At 41.0% G+C, this 20,447-nt stretch overlaps 1 protein-coding gene across 1 annotated transcript in view; it reads left to right on the plus strand.

The window, feature by feature from the left end:
• The first annotated feature begins 18 nt into the window (after positions 1–18).
• Positions 19–20,447, plus strand: part of LOC118566332 (unconventional myosin-XV-like) — a 41,847-nt gene continuing 21,418 nt past the window's right edge. Inside the window, exons 1-3 of the mRNA XM_036148051.1 lie at positions 19–251; positions 17,730–17,812; positions 17,962–18,025. Coding sequence (XP_036003944.1) covers positions 17,730–17,812; positions 17,962–18,025 — 147 coding nt within the window. The 5' untranslated portion in view covers positions 19–251. The remainder of the gene's footprint in view (positions 252–17,729; positions 17,813–17,961; positions 18,026–20,447) is intronic.

Here is a 20,447-nt window from a genome sequence, read left to right on the forward strand (position 1 = left end):
GAATATGGGCTCCCGGTGACTCGCGTGCGCACACAAACACAATGGTGCCTTTTAAATATTAACCAGCAGGTCTTCGGTCCAGGAGAGGGGCACTGAGTGGGAGGATTCATCACAGGACGGGGGAAGCATGGACTGAAAGATGTCCTCAGGATGTCTCTTCAGACTGCCCTGTGGATCGAGCGATGGTGTTTTGATATAACCTGAAGCGGAGAGAAGAGATGGAGCATCCTGGAGCCTAACGAGCGACAAAGGTAGCGTTATCTGGGCGTGTGTTGGGCAGAGCAGGCATGACACTTGATGCTGCTTGGCGCTCCATATGGCGCGGCCAGGCGGGAGCGAGCACGGCTGGGTTTAAGAAAGAGAAACTTGCATTTTGTCGCGTTCTGAAGTCACAATGCTTTTGTTTGTTTGTTTGTGTGCGTTAGTTGTTACCTGTAGGGCTTCAGGGTGAGATCCATTGTTACTTTTCTACTGTTCTACTCCTAAATAGTGAAACCAGGGGGTTCTTGGTCCAGTAACAATGCCGTGGAAAACTACTTGTATACCCTGAACCTGTTTAAACAATGCAAAGTTGTGCATAGTTGGGTAGTGGAGGGAAATGGTAAACTTTTAAAAGGATTTTTTTTTTTTTTTTTTTAGAAACAAAAAGTGTGGCTCTAGTTAGCCGCCTGCAGCAATACTTTAAGAACCCCGTTTGGCTGCAGTTGAGATTGCAGGTCTTTGAGGTACGTATCTATAAACTTTACCCACCCATCGTTTGCATAAAGTAAAAATAAGTGGAGAGTATGTCATTTCTTTTTTAAATTAAATGATAGATTGTTAGTTAGACTTAGGTCTTATTCAAACAGGAATATGATTTGGTCCGACTCCACTGTATCTCAGGCTGCAGTATTAAGGTCATTTTCCTGTAGTCGTAGTTCTTTAGATGAATATATATTTTTTTAGGTCCTTTTTATCAACTCTGAACAGTGCTCCAGTTCCTGCTGAGGAAAATCATTCCCACAGAACGATGCTGCCACCACCATGTTTTACTGTGCAGGTGGCGTGTTTAGGGGGGATGTGCAGTGTTAGTTTTCTGCTACATACGTTGTTTCAGAACTTGCTTTCTTTGGCCACGACTGTGTCTGTGGGAACACACAGCTGTCTTCATGAGAATAACAAGGACTCCTCTTGGTTTCCATTAATAGAAAATATAATGCAGGCATCACGTAGGAGGTTTCAACGATTCAAAATTCCCTGTAACCAATATTTAGCATCACTTGGTGGATGTAGAGTAAAATCTTTGAAAGAGCACATCTAAAAGTAGAAAGAATTGTGGCACAAACGTAAGGAAGAAATCAAATTAGGTGATAATATTTTCTAGATCTTGAAATGTTTCATTCCTTTGAATTTTAACTGGAAGCCCGCTTTGTTAGCACAGCAAGGGAATGACAAAGAATGAGAAAATATTAAATTAAAACATAGAAAGATTAGATAAATGAACAACGCCAACATTGCCAAGAAAAAACTAGAAGAGCAGGTTGACTGTGCAAATTCTCTGTTATCCAGGGCATCACAAGAGAAAACAGGCTTAATTGACCTTTTTCTCACTTTTAAATCTTTTGCACCCTCTAAAAGTTTTTTTAGAGGATACTAAAGGATACTAAAAAGGTCTGACAAAAGCTAAGTACCTCAAAATGTTTGTCTCATCTGCCCCCTTGTGGTTCCCTCTGCTCATCACATGTTGCTGCGGTTTCTACATTCAGCACCCTGGTCAGAGGCTTCATCTCAACCAAGTTACTTCTCACTGAAAATAGACAAAGAAAAGTGCATAAATCTGATATATCAGACACTTAAATGTAATTTTACGGTGTTGTAGCAGAACAAGTTCTGTCAAATTGTTTGCAGATTTGGATTTTACAAGACTTGTTTTAGGATACATTATTTTTGGGATTCATTTTCATTGCCATAACATTTGTTAAGTTTGGAGTTTTTTTTCTCTTTAGGTATTTGTAAAAATTGCTAAACTTTTTGTCACTGGATTTAACTAGATTTAAAAAAAAATATGCACAGCAATGCTTTTTATGCACTAGGTTAAACTCGGCGTGGGTAGAACAGGCCTTTAGTCAATAGAAGAGCAGGTGCCCTATTCTTATATCCATTAAACCAGAGGTAAAGGTTTGAAGAGGGACTGCATTTGCCTTTGTTATACTAATACTAACTAGTAGGCTTTTGCGTTAATGGGGTTTTAGTAGATTATATGCATTCATGACACGCAGAGGATTTTTTTGTGTGTGTAAACAACGTGTTTGCTTTGTCCCTTTAAAGTCACGGCTTACAGCAGACACTGCACAGACACTTGCTGCTGTTGTGTTGAAAATATAGTAGGAAAGGACACTGGATAAAAGCTGCCTGTCAAAATTAACCTGATGAACTTAATGCAGTTTAATCGGTTATTTACAATCAAAATTATTAGTTTTTTTTAGAGAGATGACAAAATAAATATGTATTTTATGCTTCTCTTTAACTGGGGTATGGGCGGGTGGTGGGGTTGTATTTTTTATTATGAGAATTATGAACTATGCTCTCTAGCAGTAATTCCTGAAGGAGAATGCGTGTCCAGTGATAGATCAGTTAAAGCTTAAGTGCACTTGGGTTGGACAGCAGGGCTTTGATCTAAAGCCCAGCAGTAATAATAGGTAAGAAAAAAACACAAAGTGAGTGTTTTGGGTTGGCCTAGTCAAAGTCTGAGCTTTATTTCTTTTAGAGATGGAGTGGTATCACCTTAACAATGTGGCTGCTTTAAAACAAATCCCACCACAGTGACTCATTTATTGCCATTATGCTGGTTGTTATTGCAAATGCGTGATGGCAAGTGACTGTCTATAACAACCTGTTATAGAAAATGACTTTCACGTGTGGCAGGATGGTTTCCATAGCTCTTTGCTCCTAATAAATAATTAGGATATAATTTTTCACACCACTGCCAATGTGTTGCCAATGCAACCGTTTATTATATATTTTTTTATTTTATTTAATTCATTCAGAAATTATTTTACCTGATTAAGAGCTATAGTTCAAGAACACAACCTATAAACAGATGTCCCTTGGTTTTAAGGCTATCATTTAATTGAGCTGGGGAAAATCGTAGCTTCATGAGCCAGAGTAAGTCAAAAGGAGCAGTAAACGGGTAAAAGTCCAGAATGAAATATCGAAATTTTATATCTAAAATTCAGATATTTTAAAATAAAATTTAAACGACCTCAAATGCAATTATGTTATGTAACCACTAATATTTATCTCAATAATAATAAAACCTCTTGCACTACTAATTAAGGAACTGTGACACAAGACATCAGTGGTGCTATAAGTGTGCCCACGAGTGAGTGTGCATGTGTGTGTGTGAGTGTGAGTGTGAGCGGCCCTGATAAGGCACACAAATGCCTCACCGGGCGCCGTAAATCCAGGCCTTTTATACCAGCACCCCTCTTTTGGCCTTCTACGTGCAGAAACAAGTGTTGCGTGGCGATAGCACAGCGATAGTTTGTGCGTGTTTGTGTGCCCGTGAAGTCCTGCCATTAATGCACAATAGTCACGTGAAATTGTTTGCTTGGAGACCGTGTGGGAGGAGGGGGCGGGTGTGCCGCCGCTGCACAGACATAAAGAAGTGAAAGATGTTTTCTTAGTTACCTAATCGCTGGAACACTGACGCGCGGATTGATTTGCAAACAGCTCACCATTACACATTTGTTCAGAGAGATACTGAGTCCTCGCTGAAGCAGAGGGTATGTGCGCTATTGTGGGTCTATTGTGTGCGCCGATGCTGCACCATTAAGGGCAAACTGAAGTGAATTTTGCCTGGAAGGGAGCATGGTCTCCCTATAAAGCATTAGAGGCAGAGTTCAGAGAAGGACCAGAAGTCAGAGGTGCTGCACACAGAAGCCTGTTGGTCTGAGTGTTTTAGCCTTAAACCTTGAGGAAGCGCCTGTCAAATATTTTCATAAATGGGGAATCTCTAAATATTAATTGCAAAAGAACAAGGTAAGCCACCCAGAAGCTCATTTTTTGATTGAATGAATTTCATCTACCATATCTTTATGTTTGACATTGATCACATTTGGTCTAATTGATCAAAAACAAAAATCTTAATTATTGATCAGCGCATGGGTTACCAAAAAAAATCTAAACTTTATTAAACTGTTTTAATGTGATTTATTGAAGCCACAAACATTAAAATTAACTTCTTAAAAAAAGTCTCCAAACCAAAACAGCAGCTTGTTTTATTGTCCTTGTTGGCTCAAAACAGCTGTCTTGGTTATTCCTACGTCTCAGCGAACATAATTTTCTCTTTCAATATAGAAGTAGACACATTTAGACATAAAAATAGTATCTGGATTGGGAAAAGAAAGCACAGCCCCTTTAAATTCTAGCATTCATTGTATTTTGTACCTACTGGCGGTTTTTGAGGTTTCCTTCACAACATTCTTCCATTTTCCCTCCAACACGTTTAATATTAATGACGTGGTGGAATCTGTGGTGGGTTATTTTTTCAGCACACTCATTTTAGAACCAAAGACAAAAAGATTAACATGTTAAAACCCTAGAACTGTCCAAAGTTGTGCGTGTTTTCATCGTGACTGTGGATTCACAATGCAGTAACATTGTGATCACTAACTTTTTTTCTCTTTTGTGACTTTTACTTGTCTCAACTAACTAAACAAATTTTAAATGTCAGGCAAATATAACCTGAGTAAAAAGAAAATATAGTTTTCAAGTGATGATTTCATTCATTAAGGGCAAAAAGCGACATAAGTGAAAAGTAATTGGCCGCAAACCCTAACTACCATCAACCAGCATTGCTGAGAAGGAATTTTGACCTCAATCTTCCTTACAGAAGATTGAGAATTGTTTTATTTCAGCCACAATGGAGGGTTTTCTAGCATGAATGGCATGTTTAAGGTCATAACAAAGCATTTTAAGTCCGACCTTTTACTAGGCCGTTACAAAACCTTCCTTTTCCCCTTGTAATTCAGAGGCGGACTTACTGGTATGATTTGGTTTATCGTCCTGCTGCTTAAACAAAATTTGCTTAAGTCTATGGCCATGAATGAGTGACCGCTCCTTCTCCTTTTGTCAGGAATTGGGTTTTGGTTTGTGGACCAGGGTACACACAAGAGCTCTGAAGTTGCCTGTTGTAGTCAAGAACATTTATCAAATAATGAAAAAAAAAAAAAAAAAAAAGCTAACAGGCAGGGAAAACCGGAACCAGGAACATGAGAAGATGGTGACGGGTAGCATAGCAGAGGACCTGACAAAGACTGTGACTGAATTGGTGGACTATATAGGGGAGGAGATGGAAGAAACAGGAGGTGGAGCTAATTAACACAAGTGAGAGGAGTAAAGTAATTAGGCTGAAGGAGACGGTAATGAACTGGCAGGAGTAGGAGGAGAACAGATTCTAACAGGGACACATGATGAATGACCAGGTATGAGAGAATAATCTAACTAAGTAAATTGAGGACAGGGAGGCTAGAAAATAGTAACAAAACAGAACCACTAATAAACTACTAGCATAAACAGAAAACTAACTAGTGACAGAAGCAAGAATATTTAGATAAACGATACTAAAGGGTGCAAACACAAACAGGATTCAGGATCCTCAGGAAGTTACAGGTAATGAAACCCGTGGGGTTCCTGATATCTTTGGTATTTTTCCTCTAGAAAGCAGAATTCACAGTTTCATTAATTATGTCCAGGTCCTGAAGCAGGAAGGGAAAATGTTTCCCCTGTTGCTCATTGGTCTGCAGAGGATTTGACCAAACATGCCGTGGATCATCAAAACGTTTTTTGGCAGGCGTATAAAGAGGCCTTGGTGGGTTTTTATTTCGCCTTTTGGTCAGCAGCGGTTTTGGCCTTGGAACTGTCCCATTGAGGCCGTTTTGGCCCAATCTCTTTTTTTATTGTTGAATCATGAACACTGACCTTAACTGAGAGAAGACCCTGGATGAGTCTTTGGGGGTAATTTTGATTGGTACGCCATACTTGTGGAGGTTCACCACTGTTGCATGTTTTCTGCATTTACTGATAAAAGCACTGTGGTTTGCTTTATAAATGGCTCCTGGCTTTTTTCTGTTATTCAATTTGTGTAGATGAGGGCCCAGTGTGCAGCCTTTTGAGAACATTTAGCTTAGTTTATGTTGTCAAGCAGCTTCAGTTTAGCTAATTTTGTGATTATTTTCAGGTCAGGCACAATTCAGGCCTGGGTGTGAAACTGAACCAGTAAGACGGGGTTCATCACAGTGGGAAATATTTAAGGTAGAGAAAACAAACTACAGAGATTTGTGAAAACCAAATACTTTTTCAAATGCTAGAAAATAGATATTTGTGTGAAAAGCATTTTTTAGATTTTTTAGAAATATTTTGTCTCTTATAAAATAAGAATTTATCATTCGATGAATAGTATTAGTCTAAGGCTTTGTTTTATGAATCGAAGCGTACCAAACACCCAATAAATAAAAGTCTATAGAATATGCATTAAGTAAAAGCACTTTCTTATTTATAAAAACTGAGGGGCTCAGCCCTGTTGTTTCAGTTACCACACAGGTTCATTCATTGCAAAAGTTATGAACTTTTCCATGTTTTTCTACAAACCTGAACGTATTTTCTTGGGATTTTATGGATGAGACCAACTCAAAGTGGCAGAAGGAAAAAGAAACCATGGTTTTCATTTTTAGTTTTTACAAATAACATTTTCAAAACTGTGGTGTGCATTTGTTCACAGCCCCCTTTACTTCCTGATACCGCTAAATAGATTGTGTCAAAATAAATAACGTGTAGTTCAAGCAGCTTGTATAAATTTCCAAGGCACTGCACATTTATCCACAATTTTCTTGGGGAGATATACATGCTATTTTAAATATACACTTCTTTTCATTTTTAAATCTGTTCTAAAAAAACACATACACAGAGTAAATAACGAAGTTAAATTTAATTTCAGTAAATTTAATTTCAGCTGCCTATTAATCTAAACACATAATTTACAACCAGCAGCATAATGCAGTTTCGATGAATCTAATAAAACAAATTCTTATACATTATTTATCTCCTGTTCTAAGGAGCTATTTTTATCCATTTGATACATTATTGAACAGATGCGTGTCCATTTGCACCAGCGGTCTTTGAAGCAAAATTTTCCAATATTCATACAGGTTCTGACAAAATTGCACCAAATGTCCGGATGTTTAGTGGCATTAAAACCAACGTGATGCAGAGACTGTGTTTGTCGCAGGCGGGTCTTTGATGTATTAACAGCTGCTGGTGCTTCTCCATTATCAAGTCACAGGATAATCTGAGAGCGAAGGTTAGGACCTGAATGGAGCATAAAAGCTTTTAGGAAACCTGAGTGAAGCCGGCTGTCTCATGTTCTGTCTTAAGGTCGAACTCTTTCACCCGCATCACACTTTCTTTCTCTTTCTGTACGTCAGTCATTTTTCTCTCCACATTTCCACAGTTCATGATTAAGGTAAAACTACTAAATATCAAAGAAGTTTTATCTGATATTGTAAGACTTCTGCTGTTTTCATACATGATTCACACATGGTGTCTGAGGTGTTATGGTGCCTCCTATTTGAAGAAGAAATCTTTATTTTTCTTTGCATCCTTCATAAATAAAACAGTTTTATTTAGCAGGACTGAGCACATAAATGATTCTTTGGATTGTAAAGGTTGCAGACCCCTGACTTGTAGTCTGTGCAACCAACCAGGTGCAGGATTTAAAAGCGTAAACCAGGCTCGTTTCTTATCATCCACCACTTCTGGCTTCATTTCTGAAAGCTCACAGTTAGCAGGATTTCGCTGTCTCCACTTGTGATTTGTGAATGGCGCGAGGCAGCTGAGAGGCGGCTTGGCGTTGAGAGTTTACGGGAGAAATGTTTTGTCAGCTGTGGGCCTTAACTCCATTCAAAAGGATGAGCATTGTACTTATATACAAAGTGTGAACTACTGAACCTTGGAATGCATTCGCAAACAATCTTTGCCTTCTTAAAAGTCTTTTGTGATACTATTATTGCATACACTGATATCTGCAGTGTAGTGTTCATATTCTACACAAAAAGTATTTAAAATTTGCTTCTAATGTTTCTGTGCTTTTTGTATTTTCTGCAAACAAAGAGTATGAATTATGCTATTTCCTTTTAACTTCTTGTACAGCTAATTTGTATATTTGAAAGGATACATTTCAAGGAAACGATGAACCTAGCTTTATTCCCACCTTTAATCATTTGGGCACAATTTAGTATTTTTGCTTAAGTCTATGAATTGAAATCAAAGTAACAATAAATGAACAAATGTATCATGTCAAATTTTTAAAAGTGTCATCATCACAATTATCTATTATAGAATTTAATACTCATGCCCATGCACGGAGTGTCCACTTCTCTGATAAAACTGTAAACTGCTGAAATGAATTTTAATCAGCTAGTGTCTCCTCTGATGATTCACTTCTTTCATTCAAACATCACAAGCAGTCCTTATGACATACCTGCATATGTGTGGGTATCTGCACATCTTGACATTAGCTGTGGAGCTCAGCGTGTGCGCTTGTTAGTGACTAGCATAAAAAGGCAAAAAGCTCCTGGCTAGATGACGGTTCCACCTTACTACCTCAATTTTAGCTGTCCCGATACTGTTTGTATTCATTTATGTTCTCCCAGTGTAGATGCTTCCTTTCTTTGCCTTTGTTACGGCTCAACTTCTTCTTAGTACCCTCACCCATCCGTTGTCTCCACCTCTGCTCTCTGTCATTGATCTGGTTTCTACCAGTTTACTCCTTCATCAGACCTTAAAGAGGAGATGATTATCGAGCTTGTCCCGTTGCTTACACGAGTTGCTTTACATGTTTGTTGAACAATACTATTCAGTGAGTCCGTCTGGGTGTATCTGATGTGGGCCGTGGAACGTTTGAACTTTTTCCTGTACCTGATCGCCATGAATGACCCCTTATCTTTGTCTGTAGTTAAATGATACCAGAGTCTGCGTCGGCCGTTTGCTCAGCCTGCAGGACACGTAGAAGATTGTTGTGTGTCACGGCGCCTGAGGAAATGTGATACAGATTTCAGCTCAGTTCTTATAAAAGGCAAATAATGTTACTTTTACAACCTCTAGCCTTTCCACATTTTATCACACAACAGCGAAGCTCAAGGTATTTTACTGGTGATTCACGTGATAGACAACACGTATAAACTAAAGTGAAGGAAATTAAAGGTGGGATATGATTGTGGATTTCACCATCTTTACTCAGATAACCCTTAATAAAATGGCTGCTCTGCGAAGGCTCCAGGTGTTTGGTTTACCATCAAATCAGCCTTTTGTTTTAATTGTGATGGAACACATGGTGACATAGGAAAACATTGTTCCAACAAAGCCTTCTTACGCCTTTAACACAAGAGAATACACAATTTAATTACTAAATAAACCCTGATTCTTTGGACATGAATTGGGTAATCCTGTATCGATGTGCATCACTTATACAAAATTGCCCAGCTTTGACTCAAATATCAGCTATGACCCAGTAATAACAATATGTAATCACATGCGCCTCAATGTAAATATATCGGCCTCTTTCAAGCCTGTTTGCTTTGAATTTAAAGTGAAACTTGAGGCATCCCTGACCACTGACTGATTTTTAGGTATTTTATGATCGGGAGCATACATAGAGCATTTAATAATTCAATCCCATACGGTCAATTGATCCTTTCATATGAAATAAAAAGAATATAATCAGGCGGTAGTGTCACATAAATTAACGTACCTAGACCTCAGACAGAAGAAACGTGTGAATTCCTCCCTATGTTCGCTGTCTACACGTCATATGTTGAATGGAAGTGTATCATAAGTGGCGCACATTCTTCAAAGATTTCATGTTCCACAAAATCCCCTCCAGATGTTTCAATGTCCTTCTGCTGCATAATTACTACACATATACTTTCTCCAGATCTATTACTTAAAATCCCATTCGAATGCATTCATAAATTTGGTTATGACATGATTTAATATTGAGAGGTTGAGCGTTATCGATAGCACTAAAGGACTATATATCTGGTTAAGCAAGGAATTTCTCCTTCATCGGCTCTAACCTTTGACTCAATCCTTTCTGTTTATTCCTGTTCGTGAGCAAGCAGGCCAGGGTGGGGTTGACCCATCATGATGTATTTAGAGGAGCCTGTGATGAATGTTTCATCCTATCTGCGTAGGAGGAAAGCAGGGCACCCATTAAACATTCATAACTGCCACTGAGATGACCTCCTGGAATATCAGACCATCATCGATAAATGAGCATCAGCTTGTGATCAAACAGCCAACACCTGACTGTACTCAATCGATTCCCAACCCCACGCTACACCCTGAGGTTCAGTCAGAAATACGGATGCCCATATTTTTATGTTTTTAAAACGTGCAACCTACGAGAAAGGTTAGAGATTGTGATATAGTTTATGCTGCCTGGTGTCCAGTTGAAGTTGACCACAAGGTTACAGATTGGCAACTACAGTATTAACAACTATAGGTAACATGACATTCAAGTCAGTGAAAACAATTAACTTAAACTTCCATTTAATTTTTTCAGAGGTCTTATAATTAAAGTTGTGCATCTTAAATGTTTGAGTTGTAAAGTAAGAATGTATTCTTTCTATTTGTTTACTCTGTTCTATATCTTCCTGTACAGCAGTTATGGCCTCTGTATGCATTATTTGTATACGTTTATAGTGCTGAATGGACGAGTGTAGTATCATGCATCAGTCCCGGCTATGGTCCATCCTGCTACTGATGGGCATCTTTTGGCTCAGAGTACCTTTGCCGCTCAGACACAGTTTAGCAACAGCTCAGCTAGCGTGCATTATTTATACAAAAGTGAACCAGTAGATATGGTTACACCAAGGTAGTATACCTGCTATATTAAGGCGCCCTATGCAGCTTTAAAAAGTTGTGCTCACTCAGATTGCACACGCATGTGAAGGCAAACAGTGCATAGGCTCGTTTGTGATTGCAGATACATTGAAAAAAAAAACGACAAGAGGTCAAAATGGGGGAAACGTTAGACTGAGGGTTTCAGTAACCAGAGAGAGATGCAGAGGGTTGCCGGAGGTTACAAGGGCAAGCTGACGTGGACGTGGGAGGATACAGCCACAGATGAAACACACATGGAAACTCTAAAACAAAGAGAAAACCAGGACTCACAGCACTGCACTCACATTGGCTCTCCTTGTTTGAGGGACTTGCTGCCAAAGTCGGTGCGGCCGCCAAGACGAGGATTCCCTGCCGGGCTCACGGACTGGACTTACAATGAGCGTTAGACAAAGGACTACACTGACTCTGTCATTGGAATGACAGGATAATTTATTCATCGTGTGACCCTAGGAGGTTACTTACAAACACTTAAAAGGAATGGGATTACTTTGGATGCTACTTTTGTTCTTGAATCAGAGATGCACTTCAAGCAACAGGTGGATTAAACTGGAGAGACAGTAAATTTCAACAAGTGTGAGGTTTTACAACTCTGCCGGACAAGTTTCTTCCTCCTCATACGTACACAGCAAGTCTTTTACTGAAGATAGAAGGAGAACTGTAATGCGAGTGAGCACAGATGACTGAGATTTCGACTCCCTTACTAGATCGTGTTTTAAAAGACACTGGCTTGGGTTCGTCTGAGGGTACTTTATAAAACAACCAACCTGGGAGAGAGGATATTTCTGAGTATTTTCAATGGTTTTCAGAGGGACAAATCAAACCTGAGATCAAATGAGGAGCAAATGAGAGGATGTTAGTGCTGTTAAAATATATAGACTTTTTTATACCCATCTGCTTTTGCGATACGCCTGGGAACTTCTTAGTCTTCTTTGGAAGAATCTGAGACTACACCATGCCACCAAAGAAAGGTGACTCAAAATCAGCTGCCAAGAAAGGCAAGGCAGATGAGCCAAAGAAGGGAGGAAAGGATGACAAGAAGGGAGCGAAAGACGACAAAAAAGGCGGTAAAAAGGCTGCCGAGCCTCCAGCAAAGGGTAAGGGGAAAGATGATGGGAAGAAAGGAAAAGGAAAGAAACCTGTAAGTGAGTCAGAAGAAGGTTCGGAGGAAGAAGAAGAGGAGATTTTGTCTGAAGAAAATGAAAGTGGTGACAGTGAAGAAGAGGCAGTAACCAAGAAGGTGGACAAAGGTAAAGCGAAGGCAGCTCTAAAAGGGGCTTCCAAAGCTATGGCTATGAAGCCTAAGCGCTCATCCCCCGATGATGAGGAGGATGAAGATGATCCGAAGAAGAAGCCACAAGTGAAGAAGGGCATGGATGCAGTCAATCTAAAAAAAATGAGTGATCTCAAAGGAGCCTCTAAGAGCATGATGGGCTTGGCTGCAGAGGGTCAAAAGAAGAACTTAGTTAAAAAAGTAGATGCAAGATCTCACCTTAAAGGAGCCTCTAAAGTCCTCACAGGTATCACTGGAAAGTCCTCTCCTTTTAGCATGCCTTCTAAACAGACAGAGAAAGCAAAACCGAAGCGAAACCTTAAAAGTACCTCTCGCCTCTTTCTACGACTTTCCAAAAAAAAGAAACCAGCAGCAGGTAGTAAACCACTTCTTGGCAACAGCAAGCTTTTTGCTGGCTTTGGCGGAAAATCTGGTACAGCTGATAAAAAACCAGGTTTGTCTGGATTCAGCTTGTTTGGCAAAAAAGATGATGCTCCTAAAGAAACCACACCTAAAAAGACATTGAACCTGTCCAACTTAGGAAATAAGGGTAGTAAAATTGCATCCGAGGCAAAGGGTTTAGGAGGGAAGTTCAAAGGAGTGTTTGGAAAAAAGAAAACAGCACAAGGGTTCAAGAGTAAAGGCTGGAAGGTTGGCAGGATGGCTGCAACAACTAACTGGTTGACAGGGAGGTTCCTGTCTTCGATGGGTCACGGTCGCATTGGGGGACGGACTGGACAGCGAGGTAAAAAGAATTCATCCTATGCTAGCAGGGATACCAGAGGGGGACACTCACATTATTACAATGGAGCCTATGAGTATGATGATAATTATGGATATGAAGATGAATACCAGAACAGATGGGGACCACAAGGCTTCGAAAGACAGACATTTGACTATGACCCAACTGATCCTTATGGAGAGCAAATTTACTCTGACAATGAAGAGTGGGAGGATGAGTTTGGTTACTATGACGATCAGGGCAACTTCTACTATGATGATGAGCTTTACTATGATGATGATGTAGATAACTATGGTTACCCATATGGTTATTATGATGATGAATATGAAGACTACTATGGCCATGAAGAGGCAGAGTATTACTATGGGGATGATGGATTTCTGTATTCTATAGAGCCAGACCCATATGGTTTTTATGATGATGCCATGTATGGTTCCTATGATTCATATTACCCTGAGCAGTATGTGGATTATTTTGACCACAACATGGCCTCTAACTATGGTTTGCCAAACTCATATGACATTATGAATGGCACCTATGATGCAATCTCAGGCCTATATAATGACCAAATGCTGGCATATGCACAAAGTGCTCAAATGTACAACCCTAATCAGCAATACATCACAATGAATCCTGAGCTGAATCCAGCTGAGACAGGACAGCTATATAGACAGGAACAGTTTCCTTCTCTTGTAGCTGAACCGTTTCCATCAGAGCAGTTCAGAGTTCCAAGGCCCCAGGTTATGTTGTTTGGAAAAGAGAGACTAGAGGTGGAAACTTTGCCACCACCTCCTCATCATACTCAACTTTCTTCGCAAATGTTTCCTTCTTCCAATCCATCCTTGGCTCTGAACAATCAGGAAATTATGTCAGATGTACAATTTGACCAGCAGATCCCAGCATACCTGTCTGCACAGTCTCCTTTGCCCATTGACATAAATCAGCAAATTCCTCCAATTCCTCTCGGAGAATATATCTACTCAACATCAATGAGCAATCCTCAAGAGTATCTTGCTTCTCCTCAGCTAACGCATGTCCCTTTTGCTGTTCCTTCTAATCACTTGCCCCAATCTCCCCTACCACCTCAGTTTTCCTCCCAGATATACCAAGCACCCCTACCACAGGAACGGCAAATATTTCAGTTTGGGCAAATGTCACCAGGAGCTCCACCAATGCAGCAACCAATATATTCACCACTGCATTCACCTATGGTCTCCCCCATGCCAGTGCGTAAAATTAGTCCCCTTCGGTCTCCACAGCTATCATCAAGGCCAGGATCACAAAAGGTAAGAGTACCTCATTCACCCCACTTCTCACCATATTCAATGGACCTCCAACCAGGCTTTCAGTCAGACCCTTACTTTTCTCCTCGCCTACAAAGGCACACTCACCAGGCCTCAATGGCAAGCCAAAGACCCACATCCCCAGTTGAATGGCAGAGAACATCAAGTCCCCCTCCATCTCCACCACGCTATAGGAGAGGGATGTCAGTTCGAACTCAACCATCCTTGACACAAGGAAGAAGGGGAATTGGGTTACGCAGGGGTCCCTCCACTGTAAGACCCCAATCCCCACTTTCTAGCCCACTCGCTTCTCCCCGAGGATCACTAAGAAAAAGACAAAGTCCACCATCTTCCCCAAGATTATCTTTCAGACAACAACCCCCTCCAGATGCAGTGCATCTGCCCCCTATGAGACCACATTTGTCTAAGGGGAGAAAACAAACATCTATGATGAGACGCTCCCCTTCTCCACCACTTCCCACTCCACAAAGACGGAGCCCAATTCAGTCCGAAGCAACTCGTTCTCCACCAAAGTCATTCCGCCCCACTTCACCCCATTTTCCTCCTTCACCTTCACCATCAGCTGTCTCTGCTCGACCCCTCCCAACCCGCTCCTCTACCCGCAGGCTAAGAGGAGGTTCTGGAGTGAGAAACCATGTGCCTATGGGAGCTGTGAAACCCTCACCAGCTAACCCCTATTTACAAAGACACAGCAGACCTGGACCTCCTGTAACTCAGCAAGTAGCCCCTTTTAGGTCTTCTATACATAGAGGCCCTGCCTCACCTTCAGGAGAAATAGGGTCTGGAACAACTATGCTAAGTAGATCAGGCTCTCGGCCTGCAGGTTTCAGGGAAACTAAGCGAACTGGTCCTGCCAAAGGAACCTTCCACAGACCAGTAGGTCGTGGACAGCCACTAGTACGGATGCCCAGAAACCAACCATCTCTTCAGTCAAGGCAGTCATTTAGGGCTTCTCCAGCAGTACCCCCTGCCTCTCCCCAGCCATCTTTAAAACACAGTGGTCCTATTTCTCCTCAGCCATCAATCCGAAGGCTCCAAAGTAGGCCCCCATCTCCACAGCCCTTGCAGCGTAGATCTCCTCTGCCCTCCCGCTCTTCCTCGCCCATGTACCATATGTCTCATCCAGCCTCTCCCTTACCCCAGCGATTAATAAGACCCCATAGTCTCGGTCCAGCTTCTTTTCAGTCTCCTGTACATCAGTCTAATCTTCCTCATGGTGCCCCTCTTCCATCACACATCATAAATCAGCATGACTATACAGTAATGGAACCCGGTCCATCCCCCATGCTGACCAATGCTTTACCAGGTTCTCACATTCTCCGTCAACAACTACCACAATCTCCTAATCTGGGACGTACACTCCATAATCCTTATTTGCACAATGCTGGCAATACAACACCTTTACAAAGGATCCCTTCTCCCATACCTGGAGTACAGAGGGAGGAATCAGCTATTATACAAGATACCCAGATGGTAAACCCATATGGACCTCAGGGTCTGTCCACTGCTACGATGCAGAATTCTCGCTTACATATTGCCTCATTTCCATCCCCTCTACAGCACAGTGCCAATCTCAACACAACTGTCCTGTCTCCCCATCAAACAGCAGCCCCTTCTGCAGCGTCTCCTCTTTCCTCGCCACACCTGTCCTCAGCTATGCTTACCTCTCAGCTACGTAATGCTTCATTTGCATCCCCTTTACAACGACACCTCTCTCCGGCTTCGGCCTCACCAACACCAGTTCCCATCACATCTCCACAGGGAAGCGTTCGAGGTAGCTCCCCGCTTTTTTCTGGAGGACTACGAACTTCCCAGATCCAAGGATCAATGTTCAAGCTTCCAAGTGGTACTTTGTCAATGCCTAAGGGCCCTGCTGAAATTACAAATACAAATGATGTTGGAGTTGGTGTTGATAATAGAAGACTTTCCCCCTTGGCACTCTCCAATGCTCTGCAGAACCAAAATATACGTCAAGCCACTTACAGGCTGCCTGATGGCTCACTGGTAACCAGAAACGAACCTGCTGAACTTGCTTCAGGTCCTTCCCCCCTGTCTTCCTCTATGTTGTCCTCTGCACTGCTAAACTCTAATGTACGTAAAGCTACATATAGGTTGCCAGATGGAACTTTGGTTACAAGAAATGAGCCAGCCCCCGTGTCTTCTTCCCCCATGCTCTCCTCTGCCATTCTTAATGCAAATGTCCAAAAGGCCTCGTATCGACTACCGAGTGGATCACTTCTAACTCGTCCAGGAGAGAAGACGGAGAGTGCTGAGAATTCTTCCTCTTCACTTGGACTGTCTAGTGCTCTGATGAATGCAAACCTCCGTAAGGCAAAGTTTCAGCTACCAGAAGGATCATCTCTGTTTTCAAGAAATCAACCTCAAAGTCCTTCAAACCCTCTTCTTTCTGGTGCTTTGATGAACAGCAACCTTCGTGGTGCTTCTTATAATCTCCCAAAGACATCATTACTGAGGCAGCGTGGCTCTGCTGATACTTCTGGGCAACGTTCACTTGATCTCTCTAATGCTCTCCGCAATCAAAACATACGATCATCTTCCTACCGCTTGCCAGATGGAACACTCATGACACGCTCTCAGGCTACTTCTTCACCTCAGTCACTTGACCTGTCTAAGGCATTATCCAAGAACCCAAACCTTCGTGGAGCAAAATACCGTCTCCCTGAAGGTAATATCATGACACGGCTTGGGGCACCCAGCACTCCACAACCCCTTAACCTTTCTGGTGCTTTACAGAAATCTCATCTACAGGGAGCCTCTTTCCGCCTGCCTTCATATGCTGTAGTGTCGCCACATGTCCAGGGAGCTGGACCTGAACAGCACTGGGCACATGCCTCAGGAGTTGAAGGCATGCAGGAAGATGTAGATGTATGGGGGGCAGAGAGAGTTCTCCCTCATGGGACAGTGCAGAACCTCAACAAGTGGTCCATGTACGGAGATGGAGAGCTCCCTGAACACCTCCAGGGTCGCATGAGACAAAGAGACGAGGGGGAGGAACCAGGGCAGTGGAATCTTAACAGAGAGGGGGAACCAAAGGGCCAATGGTTTGACAAGGTAAAAATCTAGTATGTCAGAACAAATGCTTTAAGCAACCAGTACAGCTAAAGCTGTCATGATATTAAAAATATATTAATGATTATGTTTATATGGCAATAGTGATATAAATTAAAACAAAAGGAAAATTGCCTGTTACTAGGCATGAGTTGATGTTTTTTTAAGGTCAAAACTATTTTAGCTGTTAAGATGAGCAAGTGATGTAGCAAATATGGTACATTACTGATGGGTGGTAAACCAGGAGGTACACAGGTCACTGAAAATTCTGAAATATTTCAGGAGAAAAAAGCAAATTGCAATTTTATTCAAATCAAACTGTTTTTTCCTCCAAATTAGTTGAGTACAGGCATGTTTTCTTGCATAATTTCCTAATTTCTGTCTGTATGCATTTGTGTTATAGATGTACTCAATCAGAAGCATGCCCACAATTACTCACCGGGAGTACAGGGAGGAAGATGGTGTGGAAGATTTGACTCAGTTACAGTGAGTTTTTTTTTTTAAATATGTCACTCAAAATTAAGAAGTTATTAATCACACTGAGATAAAATGATACAAAAATGATAAACTGTCCTTTCTCAGGCAGTATCATCCAACTAAACTTCAAAGACAAATCTGCATTCTGTTTCCTTTAGAGAGATGCATGAAGGGGATGTTTTGCTGAATTTAAGGAGAAGGTTTGAGAGACAGCTTATTTATGTAAGTATGAAAGAATACTCATCCACATACAGAAAACTATCAAATTTATATTTTTAAATGAATATAAATCGCTACAAATTATTTACTTCCTTAAAAAAATCACTTATTTTCTTTCCTGTTTTTCTTAGACATTTCAAATAATCAAGCAGGTGTCAAGCAGAGATAACCTGAGTAAACATAAAATGAAGGGGGGAAAAAAACAAAATCATCCTGGTCCATTAGAAAAATGTAAATGCCCCCTAAATCTAATTACTGGTCATCAAAAGTTTGAGATGATGGAAGGAGTGTTTTACATCGCTGTGGAAGAATGTTGGTTCACTCTCCTCTTCAGAACTGATTTATTTTAACCACATTGGAGGAATTTCAAGCAGGAGTGGTCTGTTTAAGATTTATGTTCAGACTTTAAGCAGGTCACTCCAGACCCGGCGGCATGGGCGGGCATTGGGGGGCCGTGCCCGCCCTGTGAGACAGCTGTGCCCGCCCTGGACTGGAAGCTGTCTTTTTTTTTTTTTTTTTTTTTACCTCGGAGTGGCCATCGTCCTTTTAGTACTATCTTTGATGTGCCAATCATACAATTTAACCAATCAAATCAACGACTGACTGCAGCATGCTAGCCAATCACAGCTGGAGTGGGGCGGGACACCGAGTCATAGCTTTCAGTGGCCGCCCGCCGGCCGCCGCCGCAGTTCGGTTGTGGTCACCGTTGGTGTCGGTAGAGCGGGATGAAAATTTGGTCTGATTACCAAACAATTACAAGAAGTGACAACGAAACAGAGAGCGAGCTGGAAGGAGCGCTATTAATTTCTGTTTGAAATGCCAGCACTGAAGTCTAAACTGGAGTAAACATTAACGCTAGCAGGGTTAGCTAGGACAGCTACGAGCACAAGCTGTTCTGCTCCTTGTTTTCATAGCTGCTGTAATTACAGAACCTGTTCTAGTCAGAATTGTTCCTTCAGTCAGTGTTCAGCCTTACACCAGCGCTCATGTTTATTAGCGTGTAGCTTATGCTGGACTTTTAACTTAAGACACAGCGCTACAGGTTACCCTGTCACTGTTAGTTTCCAGTAACCCAAACCAGCATAAATCCTGCCCAACTTAAAATAAAAAAACAAGCCCAAATCTCAAACTCTCTCATGTTAAAAGCACAGAACTATTAAGGACATAAGAACATGCCATTAGCACACAACTGCGCCGAAGCAAAGAAAAAAAACTGCGCATATGGGGTCCAAACAAAATGTACAATCAGACAACCAAATAACACACAAGATCTCTTTAACAATCAGGATATATCAACCGGAAAAAAAAGTTAGAAATAGCTTCCCAACATGAGCTGTAAATCTACCTTAATATAAACGTAATTTCTCTCAGTATAGCTCAATTAAACATTTCTCTTACACGCAGTCATGAAATATTTTTAAGTTGATAAGTAGAACTAAACCCCTCTTGGGTGTTTACACTGACGAAACACTTGATTAACCATTATTCTTTTCTTGTTTTATTATAACAATATTATTCATTATAACTATTATTCATTGATTATGTCAGATCGACAGATTTAACTTATTTAAAAAATAGATAATGACTATTTTGATATATTTTGTTAGTAATTCTTTCTAAAAGCCCAACAAATGTTATGAAAAGCTTCCGAAATTTTTTATCTCGCCATAAGCTATTTTTTTTCCAGCTCAATGTGTTCAAAAGCCTAATTGGTTGGATGCCAAAATTGGCAACACTGACTACACTATTACTATTTGTTTGTGCGTTACAGTAGTCACAGAGCCACTGTTCAGCCTGAAGCATATATATATATATATATATATATATATATATATATATATATATATATATATATATATATATATATATATATATAAAATTTTTTTCTTTTTAAAGTGTGCCCCCCTAAAAAAATGGAATGCCCCCCCTGTAATTTGTTTCTGCAGCCGGGTCTGGGTCACTCCAAAACTTCAATTCGATTTTTTTTAGAGTTTTCAGACATTCAGAGGTCGAGTGGCTGGTGTACTTTAAATCAGGGGTCTTCACCCCTTGTCCTCAGGACCCACTATCCTACATGGTTTAGACGTGTCTCTGCTCCACTGCACCTGAATCTAATAATTGCATGACCTCCTCAGCAGCCACGAAGGGCTGCAGAGGCCTGTTAATCTCCCATTTATTTAAGTTAGATGTGTGGAGACAGGGAGATACCTAAATCCTGCAGGACAGTGGGTCCTGGGGACCAGGGTTGAAGACTCCTGCATCAGGTGATCGTTCTACTTTTGTTTTTGGGCTCATGGCAGTTCATTCTTCTTCTTCTAGGATTTTCTTATAGAGAGAAGCATTAACTGTTTCAGCTATTACTGCAAGTTGTCCTGGTCCTGAAGCAGCAAAGCAGCCCTTAGACCATGCTTGACTGTCAGTAAAT

This window comes from Fundulus heteroclitus, chromosome 16, assembly GCF_011125445.2.
Source record: "Fundulus heteroclitus isolate FHET01 chromosome 16, MU-UCD_Fhet_4.1, whole genome shotgun sequence".
Classification (NCBI taxonomy): domain Eukaryota; kingdom Metazoa; phylum Chordata; class Actinopteri; order Cyprinodontiformes; family Fundulidae; genus Fundulus; species Fundulus heteroclitus.